Source organism: Rhinolophus hipposideros, assembly GCF_964194185.1.
Source record: "Rhinolophus hipposideros genome assembly, chromosome: 10".
NCBI lineage: Eukaryota > Metazoa > Chordata > Mammalia > Chiroptera > Rhinolophidae > Rhinolophus > Rhinolophus hipposideros.
Genome location: NC_138056.1, coordinates 6,407,704 through 6,429,951, shown reverse-complemented (window position 1 = coordinate 6,429,951; position 22,248 = coordinate 6,407,704). Strand labels below are relative to the sequence as shown.

Below are 22,248 nucleotides of genomic sequence, written 5' to 3'. Positions count from 1 at the left end.
CTGGGGCAGGGGTATTTAAAAATTGGCTGGGTCAGCCCTGAACAGAGAGAAGCTGAGAAGTGATTTGTGGGCCCCAAAGTCTGGGGTTGGGTGAGACAGACGTCACTCAGAAATGGGAACTGCCGACAGGTTTATTGATGACAAGGGGTCCTCGGTTCAGCCGGGTAACTCCTCAATGAGAGGCCTGGGAGCAGGTGGCAGGGGGCCTCCCCAAAGCTGCTCCAGCTCCCCAGTGAGGGCTGCCACCTCCTCCGCTGCCACAGCGTGGGCTCGGTGTGCCCTGGCACAGTCCAGAGCCAGGGCTGTGAGGGTGACCTCATTTTCATTGGTCCAAGCCAGCAGGAACTGACATTTCTTGCGGGCCCGGTAGAGGCGATCTCGCTCTTCGGTAGCCTCGGCCTGTTTCCGGGCCCGGCCCAGGGTCTGCACCAAGTGCCCCAGTGCTGCCAGCGTGTAGCCCTTCTGGTTGGCCGGGCCCTTGCCCAGCAGGATGCGGGCAGCCTCACGCATGGCACCCCGTGTGCCCAGAGGCCCGGGTGGATGCTCGCCCGCTTCCAGCACGTGCGCTGCGGCCTGCAGAGCTTCCTCCGTAGAGGCAAAGACTTGCTGGGCGCCCAGGGCTCCTGAAACGCCGAGCAGAGTGGCACAGAAGTCCGAGAGCAGCGCATCGTCGCCACCGTGATACAGAGCAAGAGTGTGTGCGTAGGCGAACAGCACGTTGGGCAACTGGAAGCCCACGAGCGGCGAGACACGGCCACGGTTCAGGCTGGCCAGCGTGGGGATCCGGGTGGGCACGGCGGGCGCGCAGGCCCCGGAGGCGTCTCCGAGGACCGTCTCCTCGGCAGTCGGGTCCCCTGCGGCAGCGGCATCCTTAATGGGTTCCGGCGGCGTCCTCGCTGGAGGGGGCTCCAGCTCCGAGGCGTCATCATCCAGCTCCTCCAGAAGCCGCGGCCCGGCGCTGCGATCCCACCACCACGGCCGCCACGGGGGCAGCAGCCGCCCCGCCTCGCCACGGCTCAGCAGCTGCTCGAAGGCAATCTTCTCGGCCGGGGCCAGCCGCTCCCAGAGTCCCGAGAGGCCGCCGGGTGCCGGTCCAGGTTTGAGGCCTGCGTCCTCGGGCTCGTCCTCGGTTTCGCGTTGCTGACGCAGCCGGCGGAGGGCGCTGGCCAGGCGGCTGGGCGAGGCGCTGCGGCCGCGGAGCTCTCCCAGCACTTGGTCACGGTAGAAGTCTTCGGCGCAGGCGCCATGTGCCCGGTAGCAGCGCAGCGAGCAGTAGGGCACATTACAGCGGGGGCAGGTGTAGCGTGCTGGCTGGGCCTCCGCGGCAGGGCAGAAACTACAGGGCCCGGCCGGCTCCATGGCAACCGGCGCAGCCTGCCACCCGCGAACGCACAGGGGCGGGCGACTTCCGGCGCTTCTCGGTTACTTCCGCCTCTTTGTGGGGCCAACGGAGCGCTCAAAGCTCCGCCGACTCCAGGCAATTCCCGCCCACACTCGGAAACCAAGCCCCACCCCTCTCCAAGCAGCGCATGGGCAGGCGCGGGTCGTGACGTAAGCCCCGCCCACCGCGGTGTGAAATAGCGCGTCAGGCTCTCTTCGTCGGTGCCAGCTTGCCCCCTAGTGGTGGCTTTCTTAGCACTGTAAAGCGCAGCGGCAGAAATCGATCTGCCAAGCACCTACTTTGGGCCAGGAACTGTGCTACGCCCACGATGAGATGCGTCCATGCGCTGGAGGGGCAGCCATTCTACTAGGGGACAGAGGCAAATAAGGGGGAGAGTGAAGAAAGGCCAGGCCACAGTTGGGTACCTAGCCTAGACTGTGTGTCTTGGGGACATGTTTCCTCTTCAAAACAAAGCAAAGGCTGATTTCCTCCGGTTTAAACCTATCGTTCATCCATCTTTAAAGTGCAGATTCTGCACTAGGCACCAAAAACATTGAGCCAAGAGGAGGGGTCCTATCCTAATAAAGCTTAGTTTGTGGTAGGGGGCTGATGACCCACACTCGGCAAGCGCTGTGACGAGTTGATCCATGGCACCCCTAAAAGTAAGCTCTGGTTTTTTTGGTCCCTCACATCCAATCACACCTCGTCAGTTCTGCCTTCAAAATACCTTGTGTTTATTTCAATATGGATCCTATTCGCCAACCAGTAATAGATTTTATAACCTTCAAGTCTGTTCATTTTTTGCATACCCACCACTGGTCTGTTGTTGCCTCTCAACTGGATGACACCACTTTAACTGGTTTCCTAACTTCCTTGCCAGCTCTCAAGAAAAATCAGCCCGAGAAAATAGTAGATCACAAGTCAGATCACATCAGGCCCTTGCTAAAAACCCTTCCCCGCCATTGGTGACTGTCCACAGCACTTGGACTCAAACTCCTCTCCATGTCTGACAACATGCTGGGGGACAAGCCACACACCTCTGCACACAGTGCGCAGGTGGAACTTCCCCCATCTCACCACTTGATTGGCTCCTTCTGTTTCAGGTCTCAACACATCCCATCCTCAGATGTTCCCTGTGATAGTCTTTCTTTTTACCCATCCCCCCTTCATTACAGCATCCTACGTACTTTCTTTGAGGCTGTAACACTAGTTCTAGTTTTCTCACATGAACCTAAATTCCTAGAAGGGCGGGGGCCGGGTCTAACTACAAAGACAAAACCAGCCAATATGTTTGTATTCAACTATGTGGCAGGTCCTGATCTAAGCACTTTACATCTTTTGTTTAAGCCTCACAACTCTCAAAGGATGATGGCAGAGATTAGTTATAGAGTAAGGACCCAAATTCAAGGCAGTCCAAGTCTAGAGCCCAAGGTCTTTACTCCAAAGTATGCTGTATTCCAGAAAGCAGCTGGTTCAAAACCCTTAGCTGACTGAATGAGCATGCACGTGTTGCTAGCAGGGAACCTTGAATTAACCCCATAGAACTTGACTTTTGGGAACACTAAAGAATCAACTGACCAACCAGAGCTGTGATTAGATTAGCAAGGCCAGCCAGTACAAACAAGGTCACCACAGTGCCAACGTAATCAAGCAATGCTTTCCAAAGCTGGGGCCGACTAGATTCCTGCCCTGGACTCCACTAAGGCCACAGCTGGTCCCAAGCTAGGGGACAGGTCAGATTGGCATTCCCATCATATCTTCTACTGGTACTCCTCCCCTCCATTGCTGCCTCCATAAAACCTCCCACTATAGTGATTCCTGCTACCTTCTCTATTTAAAAGAACAAAAAGAAAAAAGAAGTATTTGGAGGAATTATCAAGTTGAGATAGAAATTTTCCCAACTCTACGTTTGAAGGGCTGGCATCCGTGGTTACCTTATAGTTTTCTTATAGTTTACCACTTCTCTCCCCCACCCCCACCCCCACGCCAAGGGCCTCTGCCTCCTCCTACCTTGACACTGTCAAGAAACCAAAATGAGACCTCACTGTCCTAGTGGGCATACCACCAGTACTAGAAGCCATTGTCCCTCCCCAAAGCCCTGCAAATGAAGATGGAAACAAAGAGATGACTGGGCTAAGTGGCTTTATTGGAGAAAGCCAGGATCACAAAGGACTTAAGAGTTGGCATTGGGGCCCTTCTTCTTGCCAAAGGTGGGCACGACATTGACGAAACGCCGGTTGTACTGCATCCGCCGCTTGGCACGGCCAGTCTTCTTCTTCTTCTTCTCCTGTTTGGCCACCTGGGAAAAAGGAGGGCTAATCAGACCCTGGTTGATCTCTTCCATGCCTTCCCTCAGGCTCCTTTCGTGAGGAAGGTGACAGGGACACAAAAGTCCAAAGGGCACCACCAAGACTCTCTTACCTTGGGAGTCTGACCTCGTACTTTCCCAGCACGGGCCAAGGACCCATGGACTTTACCTGTGGTGGAAAAGGACAGCAAGCAGTGAGGACAGCAAGAATCCTTTCTCCCTCGAGCTTTTAAAGGCAAGCTGGACCCAAGAGGGAATGAGAACAAAGGTGCAGACATTTGCTGCCTGACCAAGAACGTCTAGTCTGGTACATTCTGGGGTTTCACTTCAGGATTGTCCAGCCCCCGACTTTAAACAAGAACGGAAGGGCCCCTTGGGGATCCGGTCTAACCTGATTTTAGCGAGGAAACGGACAAGGATGTGACTGAAACAGAACTATACTCTGGCGTTCTCCCACGGACCTCTCAATATCTCAAGAGTTCTGACCTCAACAGGCAGGACCACAGTGGACTGAGGACAGTGATCGCCACACCACACCCACTGTGTGTTTACAAGCAGTTCAAAGGACAGTCCTCCCCGACTCACCTCCAAGCATGCGGCCAGCCACCTCCAGAGTGGCCAGGGCCTCCACCCCGCACTGGCTCAGGGTGGCCTCATCCTCCAGGGGCGCGCCTGCCAGGAGCACGACTTGGTCTTCTGGAGCGATGCCCTCCAGCGAGGCTACGTGGGCCTACAGGGCAAAGCGAGGCTCCTTAGCGCTCCCGTGGGGAGCGCGGTTACAGAACACGAGCGGGTGTCACCAGGAGCACGCAGCAGCCTTACCTTGATCTGGGAGACGGTCTCCCGGCCGGTCACCTCGAGGGTGTGTAGATCTTGGGCGCGAACAAAGAGCTGCATGTCGGCGACTGAGGAAAGAAACGCTTGTAAGAGAAGAAATGCTCTGGGAGTAAGGGAGCCGGGGAGTGGGTGGCGGGCCGCGGACGATCGCGGGTCTCACGTGCCCCAGGCCAGGCCAGCCAGGGAGGTCGGGTGGTGACAGGAACCCGGCCCACAGAGCAGCCCCTCTTCCTCTGTTATTCCCAAGCCGTCAGACCTCGCGGCCAACCTAGTAAGTCGCCTGGATCCAGCCGTGGCCCAAATCTTACCTGAACTGCGGCCGCTACCGCTACCGCTACCGCGAAGATGGAGTCGAGAAAGAGGAAGGAGGAAGGGAGCACACGTCCTCACCGCCTACTGCGTGTCACGTCACTACTAAGCGACTGCGAGGGCCTCGGATATTTGTACTACCTACGGTCGTCCTAGCTCCGCCCCCTTACGCTTCGCGTCGCGCTCTTTCGGTCCTGGGAGGCGTGCACAGGAAGGGGCGGGACCAGGCCAGCTGCGCGCGCAGAAGGCTAGTGAACGGAGTGGTTCAAGATGGCGGCGGCCGTATTTCGAGCTTCGTTGCTGGGGTGGAGAACCGGCGTCCTACCGGGCTGCGGTCTACGGCGGCTGGTGAGACCACTGAATTTGGAGCGGGAGGCGGAGGGCTGGGTGTGACACTCACTGTTATTCCTTGCAACGCTGAAAACCGCGTTTTTACTTGGGGCTTAGTTTTTCCATCTGATCGGGGGCACTTTTCTGGACCTCAGGTACTAGATTGAGAAGAGGGATGGCAGGGCCTGGAGCGCCCTTCAGAGTGTGGGGGTTGGAATCCGATTGGAGGACAACCCCGGTTAGTCAGAGCTGGGAGGGGTTTGCACATCGACTCTCTGCCTAATTTTTTGAAGGGGAAAGTGGTCCACAGCGTCCATAAGTGACACTTCAGGGAACCTAGAGTTCATGATATACAGGCCACCTTTTCTTCCTACCTGTTCTCATTGTAACCCCCGCGGCCTATCAGGACTCCGGGTTAACTGTTGGGAGAAGTATCCAAAAAGAATCTTTCGGCAGGAAGATGGAAGGACAGACTCTGGAGTGTGACCCTAACTAGATCATTTAATGCCTTATCTTCGTTAGGGCAATACGATACGTAATTTGTCACGTTAGAAGAATTAAGTGAAAACAATATCCGGAAAGCACTTAGTACAGTGCCCAATAGTGTCTGTATGAGGCGGAAACCTTCCAGGTAATGGGGGGGGGGGTCACATCGGATGAGTGTGAGTAGAAAACAGTCACTTTTGCTTAAAGTACCTAACCCAAAACTAGAATATTTCAGTAGAGTGTTCAGAAGAAACTTTTAATACTGAAATATGCTATATCGGTCAGACTTAGGGTTAATTGGCTCTTCAAAAGTGTACACACACTTCTCATTTGAGTCCCAGGAGGGACTAAGAGAGGCAGCCCCTTCAGAATGCTTGAACTTCTTTTTCAGTCTCACTCTGCGCCTTGACAGAAGGAATGAAGTCTGATGTGGATGGGTAGGTGGTAAATGGGCTGACGGAGAGATGGTTGGTTTTTGTTTTGCTTTTTTTTCGCCTCAGAGCCAGACCCAGGGGCCTCCCGATTACCCCAGCTTCGTGGAGTCTGTTGATGAATACCAGTTTGTCGAGCGCCTGTTACCCCCTACCAGCATCCCAAAACCCCCAAAGCATGAACATTATCCTACTCCTAGTGGCTGGCAGCCCCCCAGAGGTGAGCTGGGCAATGGGGATGGCTTGAAGGCTTCTTTGTGGTCGGCCTGAACTCCTCAGTGGGTTCAGGACTTGTGTTGAGATCTCTCGGGGTAGCACCTGTCTCGTGTTTAAGCAAGGACCCAGGAATGGAGTCCTGTTTTACTAGTACCTGTCCATGGACACTACTGGGGTGAGGTCTTCCCATGAAGGAAAAGTGAAGCATAGGGACAAGACCCAAGAGCTTGGACACCACCCCCCACTCCCTCACCCTCCACCTGTAGGCCGTGTACCATACTTGAGAACACAGCTTGGGAGTTGGCACTTCTGGGTCCGAATTTGGCTCTGCTATTCATTGCCAGTGTGATCTGAGTTAGTCACTTAGCTTTTCCCAACCTCAGTTTCAGCAAAATGGAGATAATCTGTTTGGTACCTAAAGCACTTAGTGCAGAGCCCAGCATGTGGTAGGTGTCAGTACTTGGAAATCCATCCCCATCGCTTTGTGCCAGAGATTGAATTTAGCTTCCTTGACCCAGAGGAGAAGGGCAAGGATTGGCCCCCGAGTGGGATCTAAAGATCTAGGGAGGCGTGACCCTGATTTCATTTCTTCTTGAGCACCTTCTGGTGCCAGGCCCTGTGCTGGGCCTTAGGGTACCAGGGTGAACAAGCTGGTCCTGGCTCTAAACTTCAGGAAAGAGCAGGTGTTCTGATCTGAAGTCTGAAGGTGGCTTTGCCTTTGGGTGCTCTAACCCTTTGCAGACTCAGTAGGGAAAGGCCTTGGCTGAGGTGGGGTGAAGCCTGGAAAGATTTGACTGATCACGGTCCCTCTCTGTCCCAGACGCCCTGCCCAACCTACCCTACTCTGTGCGGCGCTCTCGGATGCACAATCTCCCTGTCTACACGGACATCACACATGGCAACCGCCAGATGACTGTGATCCGGAAGGTGGAGGGGGACATTTGGGTAAGTGGGTGGGGGGGTCAGGGTCTGATTGTGGATGAGGGTCGAAGGGATGGGAATCCTCTAGAGGCGGATGTGTCCTGACCAGGCTTGATTTGTCACCTTTGCCTAGGCCCTGCAGAAGGATGTGGAAGATTTTCTGAGCCCATTGCTGGGGAAGACACCTATCACCCAGGTCAATGAGGTGACAGGTACCCTGCGGGTCAAGGGCTACTTTGAACAGGAGCTCAAAGCCTGGCTCCTAGAGAAGGGCTTCTGAGGCCCCACTGAGCAGCCTGCATGACAGCATCCTGACAGACTGGATTCCAGGGGTTCTCAGGAGAGGGGGTGTTGGAGCAGGCAGGAATGGGGCTGAGCGCTTGGGCAGGGTAGTGAGGGCTAAAGAGCTTCAGAGCAGGCCTTGCTTGCATAAAGGGGGAAATGAGACCCTCTGCACAGGTGCCAGCCCTGGGGGAGGGCTACGTAACATTGGATACCCACTAGAAACAGCTGAGCTACTGGGGGGCATCAGTTGCTATTCCTACGACCCCCGACTTTGGCCTGTTTCTGCTTTCCCTTTATTGGGGCTCCTTGAGCTCAGCCATTGTTTCTGGAGGTTGTTCACTGCCTCTCTGGTGGAAGCAATAGCCCACCCAGTTTAGGGGAGGGGAGCATAGGACAGACCCATTGGGCACATTCCTTCCTTGGCCCTCAGACCCTCACTGCTGCTAATGTTCCCAAGCCCTTGCTAGATGTGGGTCCTGGAAGCCAGATGTGGGTCCTGGAAGTCTTCAGTTCCAAGTGCAGTGCTAGGCACCGGCACAGAAACAGAGTACCCATGTCAGCCCCTAGGCTCCTTTTTATCCAGGGAGAGGTAGAAGGGCGTTTCCTCCGCCCAGTGCCAGACCAGATTTGGGCCTGACTGGGTTTCCAGCTCCAGAAAGCTGTGATTAGCTCTAGCTGGTCTGCCCACAAGGGGGTGCTTGGGTGCTCCTGGCAGCCTAGCACAGGGCCGTCATTCCCAGCTTGCTGACCTGTGTCGAGGCCACCTGCTTTGCAGGCAGGAAGAAGGTGGCCTTTTGCTTCTGCCATACCATCCCACCCACAGCCAGTGAATCTTCACACTTGCCCTGTCGCCAAGGCCAAAGGCTTGAGTTCCAACTCCACCCCTGCATCAGACTGGCTAAGACAGACCTCAGAGCCTGGCTCCCCTCCTTAATCTTTTACCATAGGCAGGGTAATTAACCTTTTGGGGGCTCAGTTTCTTCATGTGTAAAATGGGTATCTCTTCCTATTAGTTTAGTAACAATGTGCCCAAAGACAGAGCTGGTTTGTATAAACTTTCACTCCTGGAGGTTGGTTCCAGGCCGTTCTGCAGTCTACAGCCTGAGCAAGAAAAAGGAGTCCGGCACATCCATCCTATGACACCAGCTCCACCAATCATTAATGCAAGTTTTTATTTGGCTGTATATACAATTTAAGCTATTAAAATTTGTACAATATTTACAAATTAAATAATCATCTGAAACTCTCCAGCAACTCATGTAACACAAAACTGAGGGAAAAAGACAGGCAGGCAGGCCTTGGCTCCTGTGTTCCCTACCTGGCCCAGAACCTTTTCTAAATCAGAAAGATCAGGAGCCTGGCACTCCTGCTCCTTTCCTGGGGTCAAGCATTCAAATTCAAAGACAAAATTTAAGCCAATAGGTAATAGCAAGGAAGTAATTCCAAGTCTTCTAAACTCTGAAAGTTGAGAAATGGCCTTGCGAGGATTCTGGGGCTTGCAGTGGTTCCAGAGCAGACACAAGCCCTCCGCCTGGAGTGAGGCTGGGCAGTGGCTGCTGGGTAAGACCAGGGAGTCTCACGTTAAACGAACTGCGGGGAGAGGGGTCTGGGGGGAGGGGCAGGGCAGGGTCCCTCAGTGCTGCCCTCCCTCTCTGCCCCAGGCACTCCTTTCCCTGAGTTGTGTGGTTGCATGGAAATGCCACAGGGCATAAGGGACACAGCCACCACCACAAAGGGCTTCCAGGGAGTTGAGGGTAAGGTAAGGATATCAGTACCAGTCTTAGTGGGTGGGCCAGGGAGCGATTTCCTAGCCTGCCCCCAGCCCCGTGAGTCCACACTGGGGAACAGGAGCTAATACTGTCCGGCACTGCAGCGGGACGCCACACACACAGGTGGTGCTCGGAGGGGCTGCCCCTTCTCCCAGAGAGGGATGGGGGCAGAGGGCTTCTCCGAGGCTGTACCCCTCTGCTGCACAGCTGCAGCAGAACCCAGGGCTGAAGGGTAGAAGAGGAAGGCTGGAACTGACCCAGGGTCCCCTTGGCTGCCCGGGACTGGAAGGGCTGGAGTCAGCTGGGGCCTTAGGCCTCCTACCCCCTTGGTCTAGGGCATGCCACCTCCTCTGTCTCAGCTGGTACTACTCCCTGGTACAGATAAGAGGGAGCTGGCACTTGGTGGCAGGACATGTTCCAGCAAGGGCTGCTCGAGAGAGGGGGGCAGGGGGCAGGACTGGGGCAGTGTCAGTGGGCAACAGGGGATTCCAACTTCTGCAGGCGGCGGCGACGGAGCTCTGCGGCATCGGGCTCCCCGTCCTCGGGTAGCTCCTCGGTGCCCACTGACTCGGGAGCTGGGGACAGAGAAGTCAGAAGTGGGACCCAGAGAATTCCCCCGCCCCACCCCCCTGTAGGCTGACCACAACTACCTGGAGGCTTTTCGGGTTCGGGGGCTAGTGGCGAGGCTCCTGGGGATGGGGTGGTGGCCTCAGAGCTGGGCATGCTGGTGGAGGAGGCAGCAGCGACAACTGTAGGGGCGGTCTCCTCAGTGGGGTTGACTGAGGTGGCAGGCCGGGGGGGCCTAGAACAGAAGGGACGAGAGGCGGGCCTGGCTTTGGCATCCTGGCACATCTGGGCAGCTTCTCCTGCCCTTGGGGAGCCTTGCAAGGTAGAGTCCAGCACTGATGTGGCCCCGCAGCCCCAGTGACCAGCAGACACGAGTGGACGCGTGTTGTAGGAATGCTCGTGATCCTACACCAGACTATTGTAAACCACGCGCAGGCAGGGGCTGCTGGCCTGTGCACTGTTACACTGCAGTCTCCACCCCGGGGTGCCAGGCTCCTTATGAGCACCCACTAAGACACTCCACTGAATAAAAGAGCACTCAGGTCTCAGACTCAAGCTCCCCTTCACACCTGTGCTGTCATTATTGGGTGCCGGGCACTTTGTGCACGTGACCTGTGAATGAGAACCCCCTCTATTCAAATAAGGTAATGGTCACAAAGCATGTGAGTGATGGCACCAGGATTTGAACTCAGGCCAGGCTGGCTCCAAGTGACTTTATGTGCTGTCTCAGACCAGGGGCACTGATTCCCAGTCACAGTGTTACGTGGTGAACTAAAACACTGAGGATTATGGGTACAGTGGTACCTCGATTTTCAAAAGTAATCCGTTCTGGAAGACCGAGTTCTGAAACTTTCGAAAACTGAGGCAGTTTCCCCATAGAAAGTAACACAAAATGGATTAATCCTGTTCCAGACCTTTAAAATCAACCCCTAAAACTGCAAATTTAGCGTGAGCTGGTGACACCACAGATCCATAAAATTTACGCATTCATAACCCAAAATGTTCGTCACCGGAGGCGTTGGAAAACCGAGGTGCTACTGTAATTGACTTTGTAACTGAGGAGATTCGAAGTCAGCTCCAAGTCCTCACTCACACAGGCAGGCCTCCCGCAGTGGGAGGATGAATGGCACCACGACCCCTAAGACCCTGGGTGTGCCTACAGCGAGGTGGCCTGAGTCAACAGGTACCGCAGGGTGGCAGAAGAGACAAGACCAAGACCCCCTGCTGGGGGCCTTCCCGGCAGCCCTACGCCCTGCGGCCCGCCATAGCCCCCGTGCAGACGTACCCCAACGAGGCGAGCACGGTGAGGTACTGGTTGATTTGCAGCATGGCTGCGTCCAGCAGCGTGTGGATGTTCCGCAGGCTCTGCAGCCGCGCCTCCAGGTGCTGCCGCTCGTGGCCTTCCAGAGCCCGCAGCTCCTCTGGGGTCAGCCCAGCAAAGCCAGCAGGGGGCACGGGCATTGGGGGGAAGGCTGAGAGAGACAAGAGGCTCAGCCTGGGCTGCCTGGGCCTGACACCCCCCACCCACCCTCCAGAACAACCCTCAGCACGGCCCTGCTTACCAAAGGGTGGAGGCAGTGGCATGCCCATCCAGGGAGGGGGGAAGGGGAAGCCCGGGGCAGGGGCGGCCTCGGCGGGGGCAGAGCCAGGTGCCGAGCCAGAGGCAGCAGAAGCAGCTGTGGTTGTGGCTGCTCCACTGGGCCGAGAAAGGGCTGCTAAAGAGCAAGAACAGGAAGTCAGTGAGTGTCGAGAGGGCGCTTGCATTCCTCCCACACCCTGGCCGTCGCAGTACCCAAAAGGCTCACCTGCACTGGTGGATGGAGGGGCCACAGCCTCTCCTGAGCTGGGGGGAGGTGGGACGGGTGGAAAGGGGCCCATGGGGGGCCACAGCGGGAACATGCCTGGAGGAAAGGGAGGCAGGAGGCCCTGGGGGACTGCAAAGAGAAGACAGGACTTGGTGAGACAGGTCCAAAGCACAGGCAAGGGCCCAGTTATTGGGAGCTGTGTCCTCTGCTCCCGTAGGTCCTCTCTGAGCTCAGCACGGATCACACTTACTGCAACCCTCTGTGGCTCTTCTTGTACCCTCCCCGCCATCCAGACGGAGCTTCTAGATGGCAGGGACTCTGATTTCCCTCAGTATTGCCCACCCAACCCAGCAGTGTGCTAGATGGTCAAAAAAGCGGCAACTCACAATTGGGGGGCTGGGGCAGGAGTGGTGGTGGGTGGGGGGCAGGTGGTGGCCCCTGATCTGCAGGTTCAGGGGGCGGTGGTGACTGGGTTGGCAGCGACGCACGAAGGACATCCATACGGCAGGTAGGGCAGGTCTGCTGCCGCTGGAACCAGGAGCGCAGGCAGCTGAGGATCAAGACCAGGCCCTGGTCAGCGGGTCCCTGGGGGCCTGCCTCGCAGAGCCCGGCTCCCCAGGGCCCTCCCCACCTGGTATGGAAAATGTGGTTGCAGGGCAGTCTCTTGGCACCAGTCACCATCTCTTCTCGACAGATGATGCAGACATTGTCCATTGCCTGGAGTTCCTCTGGGGTGGCATCTGGGTACCTGGTTGGGATAGGCCAAGGACAAGTCAAGACTGCAACTGGAGACGCGGGGACCTGGGATACAGCATGGGACAGCACCTGGGACAGGCCCACTTACAGTGTGTTCATGTTGCGGATCGCTCGGCGAGACATGATGGCGTCTGTGACAGCTTTCTTGAACTGCCTGAAAGAAGAGTTTCAGTGAAAATTGGGAGAGGGAGGTGAAGGAGCAGATAGGGGTGAGGTGTGGCGGGGCACGCTGGCTGGGCTGGGCTCACCTCATGGCCAGGTACATAGGCCGGATGGCGAAGAGAGGGAAGGTGTGCACCTTGATCATGATGGTCATGAAAGCCATGTACAGGAGCACCTTAATGAAGCCTGGGGAGAAGGGGGTGCAGAGAGCAGCAGGTCACGGCCTGGGCCGCAGGGCCGGGACTCGGCGCGGCCGGGCGGCCCAGGCTCCTCTCACCTGTAAAGAGCTCCGTGTAGAGCATGTACACAGCCTTGTTGTCCCAGGGGTTTTCGCTCTGGAGGTCCACGGAGTGCAGGATGTACTTGATGAAAATGGTGAGCACCATGGTCATCAGGATGGCGTACTGTGGGGGGCGGGGGCACATCAGCACGTGGCCCGCCGTGCTCCAGCCGCACTGTCGCGCCCAGGCCTCTGCACAGCAGGGTGCGATGGTGCAGCATGGCTTGGACACAGTTGGGGTCCGCCTAGCTCCTCCACTCCCTAACCCACTCGACCTCAGCACTGCGGTTTGCCCGTCTGCAACGTGACACCATGAACTGCTCCTTTATAACTGTTGCTTTGCTGACGAAGAGATGCAGGTCAAGTGCTCAGCACAGGGCCTGGCATCCAGAAAGCACTCCTCAATGTGAGCCGTGGTCAATGAACGCATTCTTCCTCTGCCAGGGACACACCTCCCCAGGTGTCCATCAAGCTAATTCCTCCTGTCCATCAATAGCCAGCTCCTCTGGGATTGGCTTCCAGGAAGGCAGCCTTCCCTGCAGCCAGGTCGGGGCTCCTCCACAGGTGTCTCTTTCTGTGCCTCCCCCACTCTCCTAGGAGTGGGTGGTAGCGGGCTGGGCCTGACTGCTGGCTGCTCCTTGGTGGCCTGCCTGGGGCTGGCCTCAGAGCAGGTGTCAGCAAGGGTTTGTTGGGTTATTCAAGGCACATGCAGTGCCACCTCAGGCTTGTCCTCCCAACCTCCCAAGCCACTTTTACCTCAAAGCCAAACACCAGCTGCACAGAGGCCCCACGGGTCAGGATGCTGTGATAGGCATGGCTGACGAAGAGGAAGTCCAGGATACCCAGGAGGAACATAAGGGCTGTGGGGACCCCCCAAGTGGGGGGTTGGAGGGGTCAGCCCAGGGCCTGGCAGCCACTTCCTGCTCTAAGACAGCTCCCACCCTCAAGCCCACCATGGCCCCAGCCATCTAGTCAGGTGGGCACACTCCACTGTACCCGGCCCCCCGGGAACTCCAATTCTGCCTGGGGGGGGCATCGGGGTGGCCCAAGAGCCAGGTGAGGAGGCAAAGAGCTAAGGGGCCAGGCCGTTGAAAGCTATGGAGTGGAACAGGCAGAGACTATGCAAATGAACTTCCTAAATTATCTTTCCTGTACAGCTGTGGGCTCAGGGGGCAGCCTGTGCTCTAAGGTACAAGTCCATGGCCAGTAACTTTTCACGTTCCAATCCTCCATGGTGCCTTGTCTCCCTCCGGCTCCCTCCTCCTCTCCCCTCGCTTGGGTCTCACTCACAGATAATGCGGCAGTGAAAGAGCCAGGAGATATTGGGGCTGCGTTCCATCTGAGGCAGAGCAGAGAAGGGGCCTGTCAGGAAGGCTGGGGCTCACCCCACAGCCCCAACCCAGCCCTTACCCCACAAGCCTGCCCACCGGCCACTCCCTGGCTCCTGTCTGCTCCAGAGAACCCGACTCGACTCACAAAGTCCACACGGTCCTCAGCCAGCCAGTGAAAACACTTGAGGAAGAGAAGGAGAGTGAAGAGGGCGACAAAGCGGGGGCTGAAGTCATCCCGAAAGACGGTGAAGGCCAGACAAGTTTCAGTGACAGCATACCAGGAACGTTCCAGAAGGTGCTAGGGGTTGGCAAGGAATGATGTGAAACTCAGGCATTCGGCTTGCTCAGCCGCCAGGCCCTCTCCTTAGGGGCCACGCACATCTTACCTCCATCTCTGCTGCCCTCAACTGTCCAAAGAACACCTTGCCCATCACCTTGCCCAAGAGGAAGACGAGGACGAAAGCCTGGATGTACAGAACCTAGGAGTAAGGAGAGGCTATTGTTTGAGGTCACTTTCCGCTTTGCTCTGCCTGGGGCTCATCATTCAGGAACCTCCTTGCGTCCCCACCCCAGTTTATTCAAAGTTAAGCAGCTGGTGGCTACTTCACTTCTCTCCTACTGACCTTACCTCTGGCCCCACCCCGACCCAAGCAACCTCCTCCTTCCCTCCGACTGAGTCCCTCCCTCCCTGAGCTCAACTCACTGCCATGCTGGGGCTCGACTTGGTCAGGTACACCACGGTGGGGTAGAACTGGTGCTTGAGGTAGTAGGCATGAGCCACCACGGCCCCGGTCAGCGCCAGGCTGGCCGCCATCATCACTGCGGTGCGGAACATTGCCCTGGCCTGGAGACCTGCACGGGGACAGGAAAGAAAACTTGGGTGCTGCCCCATATGCTGCAAACCTGGTGCCTGAAACGCAGTCAGTGACTAGGACAACAACAACAAAAATCCTCATTTCACCCTCATAATCTCCATCACATCGAGAATAGCACACACTCCGTTTTACAAACAAGAAAGCTGAGACTCAAAAGGGGTTAAGTGATCGCACTGACGCAAGGCCTGGAGCCTGGGTCAGTGTTGTTTCAAATCTAGGGCTCTTTCCAAGCCGCCTGCCAAGCCGCCGTCCCTAGGGAGCTGCGAGGAAAGGCAGCAATGCTGGAGAGGGGAGAACTGCTACCACTAACCCTAAAGTGAAGATGATGCGGTAGGATGCAAAAGAAATCTCCAGAAGCGCGAACGTGCGGCCTGGACTGGGAGAAGCCAAGGCGCTGGAGGGTGCAGCCGGAGAGGCGACATCGCCGGTGACAGCTCTGCCAGGGTGGGCAGCTCCGACGCGGGCCGCGCGGGAGCGGGCGGAGTACGTCGGTCTGGAACCCCGGCGCTCCCAACCCCTGGGGCAGCGGCAACTCGGGGCACCAGAGGAATGGCCGACCGTTAGGACGCAGTGGTGGGACTGAGAGGGACCCTAGTCGCCCCCGCGGCCGAGCACCTGTGAGCGCCTGGAGCTACCAGCGTCGCAGGTGGGGCCCAGCCTCAGGAGAGCGGGCGCGCGGGCGCCTGAGGTCTACCGCCAGCTGACAGGCCGAAAGCGGGCGGCGGGGCTCAGGGGCGCGCCAACCCCGGAGACCTCAAGGGGATGGGCCAGGTCCCGACTACAACCACAACCTGGGCACGATCCCGACCTACTCACCAGGAGCCCAACGCCGCGAGCCGGCTCAATCCCCGCGACTGCGGAGGCGGCTCCGGTTAACAACACTCCCCACCCCCTGCGAGCCGGAACTTCGGGGGATGAGACACCTCACTTCCGGCAGCGCGGGGCGCGGCGTGGACGGTACCAAGCGCACTCTTCCCTTTTCCGCATCGCGCGCCTCTCCCTTGGTGCGGGGAGCAGTCGTCCCACCACCGTATCTGGAGTTCGTGCCCACGGTTCGAGCAAGAGATGCAAGAGGTGGTGGAAGCGGAACAGGGTAACCCTGGAGGTGGTTGGAATCCCCCTATTTATTAGTCACAGATGGTACCGTCTCCGCCGCCGAGTGTTCTCTATCCAGTGGGGGACTCAGACTCTGAAAGTGGCTGGAAGGTGGAGCATCGTGTGGGTCGTACCACTTGGAGGGGGGAGTAGGCGAAGGATGGACGTTACATGCTTAAGAAAAAATGTTTTAGAGACTCATTCCAGGGGGATGCACAACACATTGGCAAATAAGATGCTTTCTTGGAAAACTGGATTCAGAAAATAAAAATTTGCTTCCTCCGCGATCACCCCCAAATTGTGTGGGAGTGAGATGGGTCCCCGTGGCTGCTACTGATTGGTCAACATAGAGTTACGCGGACCAATAAGAAAAAGAAAGGAAATTTGCAGGCCTATAGGAATAGAAAAGCAGGTGAGAGGTTGCTAGGGGCGGAAGGCAGCGTTGCCTAGGACTAGGTCCAACCCCAGGGGGCGGAGAGTGGGGTAGGCGTAGTCGGGGGGCGGGTGGGTGAACAGTGTCTGCCTTGGGGGGACATTTGCTGCGCCAGGAAGGGGAGGGGCAGTTAGGTGTGCCTCGGAGTGAGTAGAAGGCCGACCTTTAATGCCTGCTTATCTTAGGACGGTAACGTTCTGTGCAAAGGGATTGAGTTCGACGCTGCATGCTCGCAATGCTCCCGGTGCCTGCTGCTTTGCTGTGCTTTATTGTTCAGTTCTGGGCCTTAGGCACAGCATCCCCTCGTCTTGGGCTGCATTGTATTTATTTCAGTTTGTGTCTCCGTCACTGCCAACCCAGACCGCTCATTGACAGTTTGGAGCTAATGCACCCACTTTGCGCCTTGTTTCCGTCGTTTCATTTAATTATCAGTCGTTAAAGTTTATGAGCTAGGTGGTGCTATCCTAATTTTATATGTGGGACAATTGAGGTTCAGAGATTTAACAAGACCTGTTCTGGGATTGGCACTGAGTCTCTCTGACTCTAAATTTCTGTACTGTTGGCCTCAGCCACGGTCACCACCACGTGCTGACTTCAATTTGCCTGATAACTTTAGCTTGTAACCTGTTACTGAGTTGGCTCCCCATAAAGCCATCTGTACCTTTCTAGTGACATTAGAATTAATAAATGAGTTCAACAAGGTTGCAGGATAGAAGGTTACTAATATGCAAAAATCAATTACAATTTTATACACCAGCAATGAACAACCCAAAAATGAAATCAAGAAAACAATTCGATTTACAATGCACACAAAAAATGCTTATGAATAAATTTAGCAAAAGAAGCATAAGATTATAACAAGTGTTGGCAAAAAATAAGAAGCATAATATTGGTACAGTGAATATTAACAAAACATCACTAAAACAAAATTAAATGTCTAAACAAATGGAAAGATACTTCAAAGGTATAGATTCAAAGACTTAATATTATTAAATGGCAATACTCCCCAAAATTGATCTAAAAATTCTACAGTCCTTATCAAAATGCCAGCTGCCTTTACTGCAAAAATTGACAAGGTGATCTTAAAATTTATGTTGAAATGTGTGAGATCCAGACTAGAGAAAACAGTTCTGAAAAGAAAGAAGTAAAGAGAAAAAAGGAAGAATGAAGTTGGAGTACTCATACTTCTTGATTTAAAAAGTTACTATGAAGCCACAATGATCAAGACAGACAAATAAATCAATGGAATAGAATTAAGAGTCCAGAAGTAAACCCATACATTTATGAACAACTGATTATCAACAAGGGTGCCAAGATGATGCAATGAGGGAAAGAATAGTTTTGTTAATAAGTGGTGCATACACAAAAATTAGCTCAAAATGGATCAAAGACCTAAATGTAAGACTTAAAGTTATAAAAGTCTTAAAAGAAAACTTAGGCATACTTCTTTATGACCTTGGGTTAGATAATGGTTTCTTGGATATGACACCAAAAGCACCGTAACAAAAGAAAAACTAGATAAATTGGATTTCATCAAAATTTTAAAATGTGCTTCAGAGGGCACCATCAAGAAAATGAAAAGACAATCCACAGAACGGGATAAAATATTTGCAAATCATATATTCGATAAGGGACTTGTATCTAGACTATATAAAAAACACTCTTACAACTCAATAATAAAAAGACAAGTAACCCAATTTTATGGGCAAAGGATTTAAATAGAAATTTATTCAAAGAAGATATAAAAATGGCCAATAGTCACGTTATGAATGTGCAAATCAAAACCACCATGAGATCCACTTCACACCCATTAGGATGTTATAATTAAAAAGACCAACTATAACATGTTAGGAAGGATGTAGAGAAATTGTTACCCTCATGCATTTCTGGTAAAATTGTACAGATGCTTTGGAAAACAGTTTGGCAATTCCTCAATAAGTTAAATGTAGAATTACCATATGACCTAGAAATTCCACTCCTAGGTATATACCCAAGAGAATTGAAAACAACTATTCACACAAACACTTGTACACAAATGTTCATAGCAGCATTATTCATAATAGCCAATAAGTGGAAACAACCCAAATGTCCATGTGTGGATAAACAAAATATAATATATCCATACAATGGAGTAGTAGTCAGCTATAGACAGTAACAAAGCACTGACACAGGCTACACCACTGACACACCTTGAAAACATTCTGCTAAAAAAAAAAAGAAAAGAAAAGAAAAGAAAGAAAACATTCTGCTAAGTGAAAGAAGCCAGACATAACAGGCCATGTATTATATCATTCCATTTATGTAAAATATCCAGAATAATTAAATTCATATAGACAAAGTAATGGTTGCTAGGGGTTGGTGGAGTGGGGAATGGGAAGTGATTACTAATGGGTATGGTTTTTTTGGGGGGCGGGGTGGCCTGATAAAAATGTTCTGTAATATATAGTGGTGACAGTTTCACAGCTTTCTAAATATACATAAAACCACTGAATTGTACAATTTAAAATTGTGAATATTGTGAAGTATGAATTACATCAATAAAAGTCAAGGAAATGACAAAGATAAAATGGAAATTAATAAAATAGATAAAGCTAAAATAGAGAAGATTAACAAAGTTCAAAGAGGATCTTTGAATAAGCTTTTAAAATAGACAAACCTCTGGCAAGACTGATCAAGAAAATAAAGTTAAAGTTACAAATACACAATATAATGAAGGAAAAAGAAAAAATGTAACCACAGACACAGCAGAGATTTCAAAATAATAAGGATCTAGTAGGTGCATTTTTATGGAAATAAGTTTGAAAACTTAGGTGAAGTGAACAATTCCCTAGAAAATAAAAGATGTGTTAAAACTGGCCCAACACAAAATAGAAAACATGAAGAGACCAATAAATATTTTTAAGATGACTCAGTAGTTAAGTACTTCCATTCCTCCTCCCCATATACAGACAACACAAGACTTTATTAGACCCAGAGGGTAACAAGCTAACTAGTATAAAAATCTCAATTCTCCCCCAAATTGGTCTAAAATTTCAATCTAGATCTAAAGGATTTTTCATGGAACTTAAGAGTTTATTTTTAAATGCATGTGACAGACCAAAAGATCAAGATCAATTTTTAAGAAGAGATGCAGGATGGGGGACCTCTCCTCCATAGCAAGTATAATTTTATCTACTGTACCTAAGACATAATATTGTCCAGGTGGTAGGTAACTAAATCAATGAACTAACATAGAAAATTCAGAAAGTGATCCAGGCTAGTGTGGAAAGCAAATATATGACAGAAACAGCAATGCAGATGACTGGGGGAAAGATGGGCCCTGCAATAAATGGTGTGTGGACAATTGATGACCCATATGGTAAGTAACTTTACGCCACACACGAAAATCAACTCTAGGAAGAACTGATTTACTTAAATGTTAAAAAGCAAACATTTAAAACTTTCAGAAGAAAATAGAGGAGAATATGAGGTAGGGATGGATTTCTTTAAGAAGACACATGAAAAGCACAAACCATAAAGGAAAATATGGATAAATTTGACTACATTAAAATACAAAATTTATGTGTACTGAAAGATCCCATAAACAGGATTAACCGCTGATGGTCACGAGGGAACACGTTACGGTGATGGAAATGTTCTAAAACTGATTTATGGTTATGGTTGCACAACTTGGTAAATTTCCTAAAAATTCATTGAATTGTACACTTGAAGTGGGCAAATTATATATGTAAAATATGCTTCAATAAAGTTGTATATTTTTTAAAATAATTAAAAGATTTTATAAACAAAGCAAAGCAACTGACAGACGGATGAAGGCTAAGGATGAGTATCCAGAATATGAAAAGAACTCTAAATCGATAAGAAAAGAAAAATGATCAAATGTTATACACAGGTAAACAGGAACTTTAATCACCAAAAAATGTGAAAAGATGCTCAACCTCACTGATAATTAGGTAAATAAATATTTAAACAAGAATAAGATATAATTTTTCATTCATAGTGTTGGCAAAAAGTAAAAAGTGTTAACATCCCCACGTGTCAAGAATGTGAAGCAAAATAACTCTACAGAGGCCGGATAAAGAAGAGTGATTTGGCGATATCTAGTAAATTTAAACATGTGCCTACCCTTTGTCCCAGCAAGTTCACTCCCACATGTACAGAAGGAACATACACAGAGGATATTCATTGCTGCACTGTTCATAAGTAGAGGAAAATTATAAACACCTAAGTGTGCATCCTTAGAAGAGAATGTATAAATAAGTTGTGATTTAATCATGCAATGGAATACTGTACAGTATAGTGAAAATGAACAAAGAGATTCAACAAGCAGAAATCTCTCAAACACAATGTTGATGAAAATAAGTTGCAGAAGAATACATATAGTATAATATCATTTACTACAGTAATCTTTAGGTTCTATCAATCAAAACAATCAATTACCCAACCAATCAGTCAGTTGATCAACCTCAGTGTTTAATGTAATTTAAGCAGCAAAAGATTTGCACTCCTTGATAGGTTTGTGTGTTTAGATAGTCATAAGTTTTTAATCACTTCCCCCACAGAGAGGTGGGATTTATTCTCCACCCCCTTGATTCTAGCCTTGGCCCGTGACTTGCTTTGAACCAATAGAACACAGTGGCAATGATGCCATGCCATCTTTAAGCTTATCCTTTAAAAGAACTGTCAGCTTCTATTTCCATCCCTTGGAACCCAGCCACCATGCTGTGAGGAAGCCCCAACAGTCCTGTGGGAGGCCTGTGTAGAGGAGAATCCAGACCTCAGCCAACAACCAGCACCAACTTACCAGCCAAATAGTGAGCCATCTTAGAAGCAGACCCTCCGGTCCCAAACTACTCCAGATGATGCCACATGGAGAACAGCTGTCCACTCAAGGCCTTGCCCAAATTGCAAAATGGTAAGGCAATAAGTGATTGTTACTGTTACAACCTCTAAGTTTTAGGGTGGTTTGTTTCACAGCAATAGATAACCCAAACAATAGGCACCATATCTGGTGTGTGTCCCTGTTCCCAGACCCAGGTCCAGGGCCTGGTACAAAATTAGAACTCAATAAGTATTGAAAGAGTGAATAAACAAATGGATGGATGGATGGATGGATGGATGGATGGATGGATGGATGGATGGATGGATGGGTGGATGGTTGGATAAGTGAATTGTTTTGGGCCTCACTGCTCTGACATAAGGCCTTCCTAACTGGGCGTTTGGATTCTTGCATGATCCGCTTCCAGCCTGCCTCCCCCATTCCCCATCATGTACTTTGTGTTGTGGCTGAACTTAACATGTTCCCATTCCCAAAACTCTGCTTCTCTCTTCAGGCTAGCTTTCTTCTGTTTTGCTCCTCCTTTGTATAAGATGTTTTCCCTCTCCTATTTGCCTAGGAAATCCTTAGCATACAACCAGACACTTTCAAGCATCAGCCATGGACCTGAGTGAGACTTCCCCCTCCTCCTGGTGCCCATGGCATTGACCCAATGTGAACACAGCCTCATCTGACCCTATGTTGTAATTGCTCCTGTGTCTGTGACGTCCATCAGGGCAGGGCTCAGAATCAAAAAAATAACTTCTTTGAATATGATGTAAATTGTAATGATAATCATACAGCCCTTATGTATTGAGCTCTGACTGTCAGACATGGTTTTAATCCTCAAAACAA

The 22,248-nt window shown here is 51.9% G+C and overlaps 4 protein-coding genes across 9 annotated transcripts; 1 reads left to right on the top strand and 3 right to left on the bottom strand.

Moving 5' to 3' along the window:
• Positions 1–120: 120 nt before the first annotated feature.
• On the bottom strand, positions 121–2,161 carry ZNHIT2 (zinc finger HIT-type containing 2). The gene has a single exon (XM_081064263.1). The coding sequence runs from the start codon at positions 1,357–1,359 to the stop codon at positions 157–159; it is 1,203 nt and encodes a 400-aa protein (XP_080920389.1). The 5' UTR covers positions 1,360–2,161; the 3' UTR covers positions 121–156.
• Positions 2,162–3,506: 1,345 nt separating this feature from the next.
• FAU (FAU ubiquitin like and ribosomal protein S30 fusion) lies at positions 3,507–4,965 on the bottom strand. The gene is made up of 5 exons (XM_081064748.1): positions 4,835–4,965; positions 4,512–4,594; positions 4,275–4,419; positions 3,803–3,858; positions 3,507–3,680 (listed from the first exon to the last, which is right to left on the bottom strand). Exons 2-5 carry the CDS (start codon positions 4,584–4,586, stop codon positions 3,555–3,557), a joined length of 402 nt encoding a protein of 133 aa, XP_080920874.1. The 5' UTR covers positions 4,587–4,594; positions 4,835–4,965; the 3' UTR covers positions 3,507–3,554.
• Positions 4,966–5,028: 63 nt separating this feature from the next.
• On the top strand, positions 5,029–8,747 carry MRPL49 (mitochondrial ribosomal protein L49). 2 transcript variants are annotated; one of them, XM_081064746.1, is made up of 5 exons: positions 5,029–5,183; positions 6,152–6,302; positions 7,119–7,243; positions 7,353–7,415; positions 8,518–8,747. In XM_081064746.1, the coding sequence occupies exons 1-5, from the start codon at positions 5,106–5,108 to the stop codon at positions 8,698–8,700; spliced, it is 600 nt and encodes a 199-aa protein (XP_080920872.1). In that variant the 5' UTR covers positions 5,029–5,105; the 3' UTR covers positions 8,701–8,747. The 2 variants fall into 2 exon arrangements, with proteins under 2 accessions (XP_080920872.1, XP_080920873.1); XM_081064747.1 differs by lacking the exon at positions 8,518–8,747 and having other exon boundaries at positions 5,031–5,183; positions 7,353–7,632.
• On the bottom strand, positions 8,652–16,217 carry SYVN1 (synoviolin 1). Of its 5 annotated transcripts, none has more exons than XM_081064744.1 (16): positions 15,866–16,217; positions 14,878–15,026; positions 14,561–14,653; positions 14,320–14,472; positions 14,134–14,182; positions 13,600–13,703; positions 12,841–12,967; positions 12,650–12,749; positions 12,490–12,555; positions 12,277–12,393; positions 12,032–12,195; positions 11,646–11,774; positions 11,403–11,555; positions 11,126–11,312; positions 9,924–10,075; positions 8,652–9,848 (listed from the first exon to the last, which is right to left on the bottom strand). In XM_081064744.1, the coding sequence occupies exons 2-16, from the start codon at positions 15,007–15,009 to the stop codon at positions 9,742–9,744; spliced, it is 1,833 nt and encodes a 610-aa protein (XP_080920870.1). In that variant the 5' UTR covers positions 15,010–15,026; positions 15,866–16,217; the 3' UTR covers positions 8,652–9,741. The 5 variants fall into 5 exon arrangements, with proteins under 5 accessions (XP_080920870.1, XP_080920869.1, XP_080920871.1 ...); XM_081064743.1 differs by having other exon boundaries at positions 11,403–11,552; positions 15,866–15,975; XM_081064745.1 differs by lacking the exon at positions 15,866–16,217 and adding an exon at positions 15,360–15,581.
• Positions 16,218–22,248: the final 6,031 nt, after the last annotated feature.

Excerpts from the sequence above, each read along its gene's own strand:
- ZNHIT2 (XM_081064263.1), bottom strand. The coding sequence starts at position 1,359 with ATGGAGCCGGCCGGGCCCTGTAGTTTCTGCCCTGCCGCGGAGGCCCAG.
- FAU (XM_081064748.1), bottom strand. The coding sequence starts at position 4,586 with ATGCAGCTCTTTGTTCGCGCCCAAGATCTACACACCCTCGAGGTGACC. Across the intron at positions 4,420-4,511 it reads AGACCGTCTCCCAGATCAAG|GCCCACGTAGCCTCGCTGGA; the intron begins GTAAGGCTGCTG and ends TTTGCCCTGTAG. Across the intron at positions 3,681-3,802 it reads TACGAGGTCAGACTCCCAAG|GTGGCCAAACAGGAGAAGAA; the intron begins GTAAGAGAGTCT and ends CCTTTTTCCCAG.
- MRPL49 (XM_081064746.1), top strand. The coding sequence starts at position 5,106 with ATGGCGGCGGCCGTATTTCGAGCTTCGTTGCTGGGGTGGAGAACCGGC. Across the intron at positions 6,303-7,118 it reads TGGCTGGCAGCCCCCCAGAG|ACGCCCTGCCCAACCTACCC; the intron begins GTGAGCTGGGCA and ends TCTCTGTCCCAG. Across the intron at positions 7,416-8,517 it reads GGAAGACACCTATCACCCAG|TTTAGTAACAATGTGCCCAA; the intron begins GTCAATGAGGTG and ends TCTTCCTATTAG.
- SYVN1 (XM_081064741.1), bottom strand. The coding sequence starts at position 15,009 with ATGTTCCGCACCGCAGTGATGATGGCGGCCAGCCTGGCGCTGACCGGG. Across the intron at positions 14,654-14,877 it reads AGTCGAGCCCCAGCATGGCA|GTTCTGTACATCCAGGCTTT; the intron begins GTGAGTTGAGCT and ends CCTTACTCCTAG. Across the intron at positions 10,076-11,125 it reads ACCGTGCTCGCCTCGTTGGG|GCCCCCCCGGCCTGCCACCT; the intron begins GTACGTCTGCAC and ends CTTCTGTTCTAG.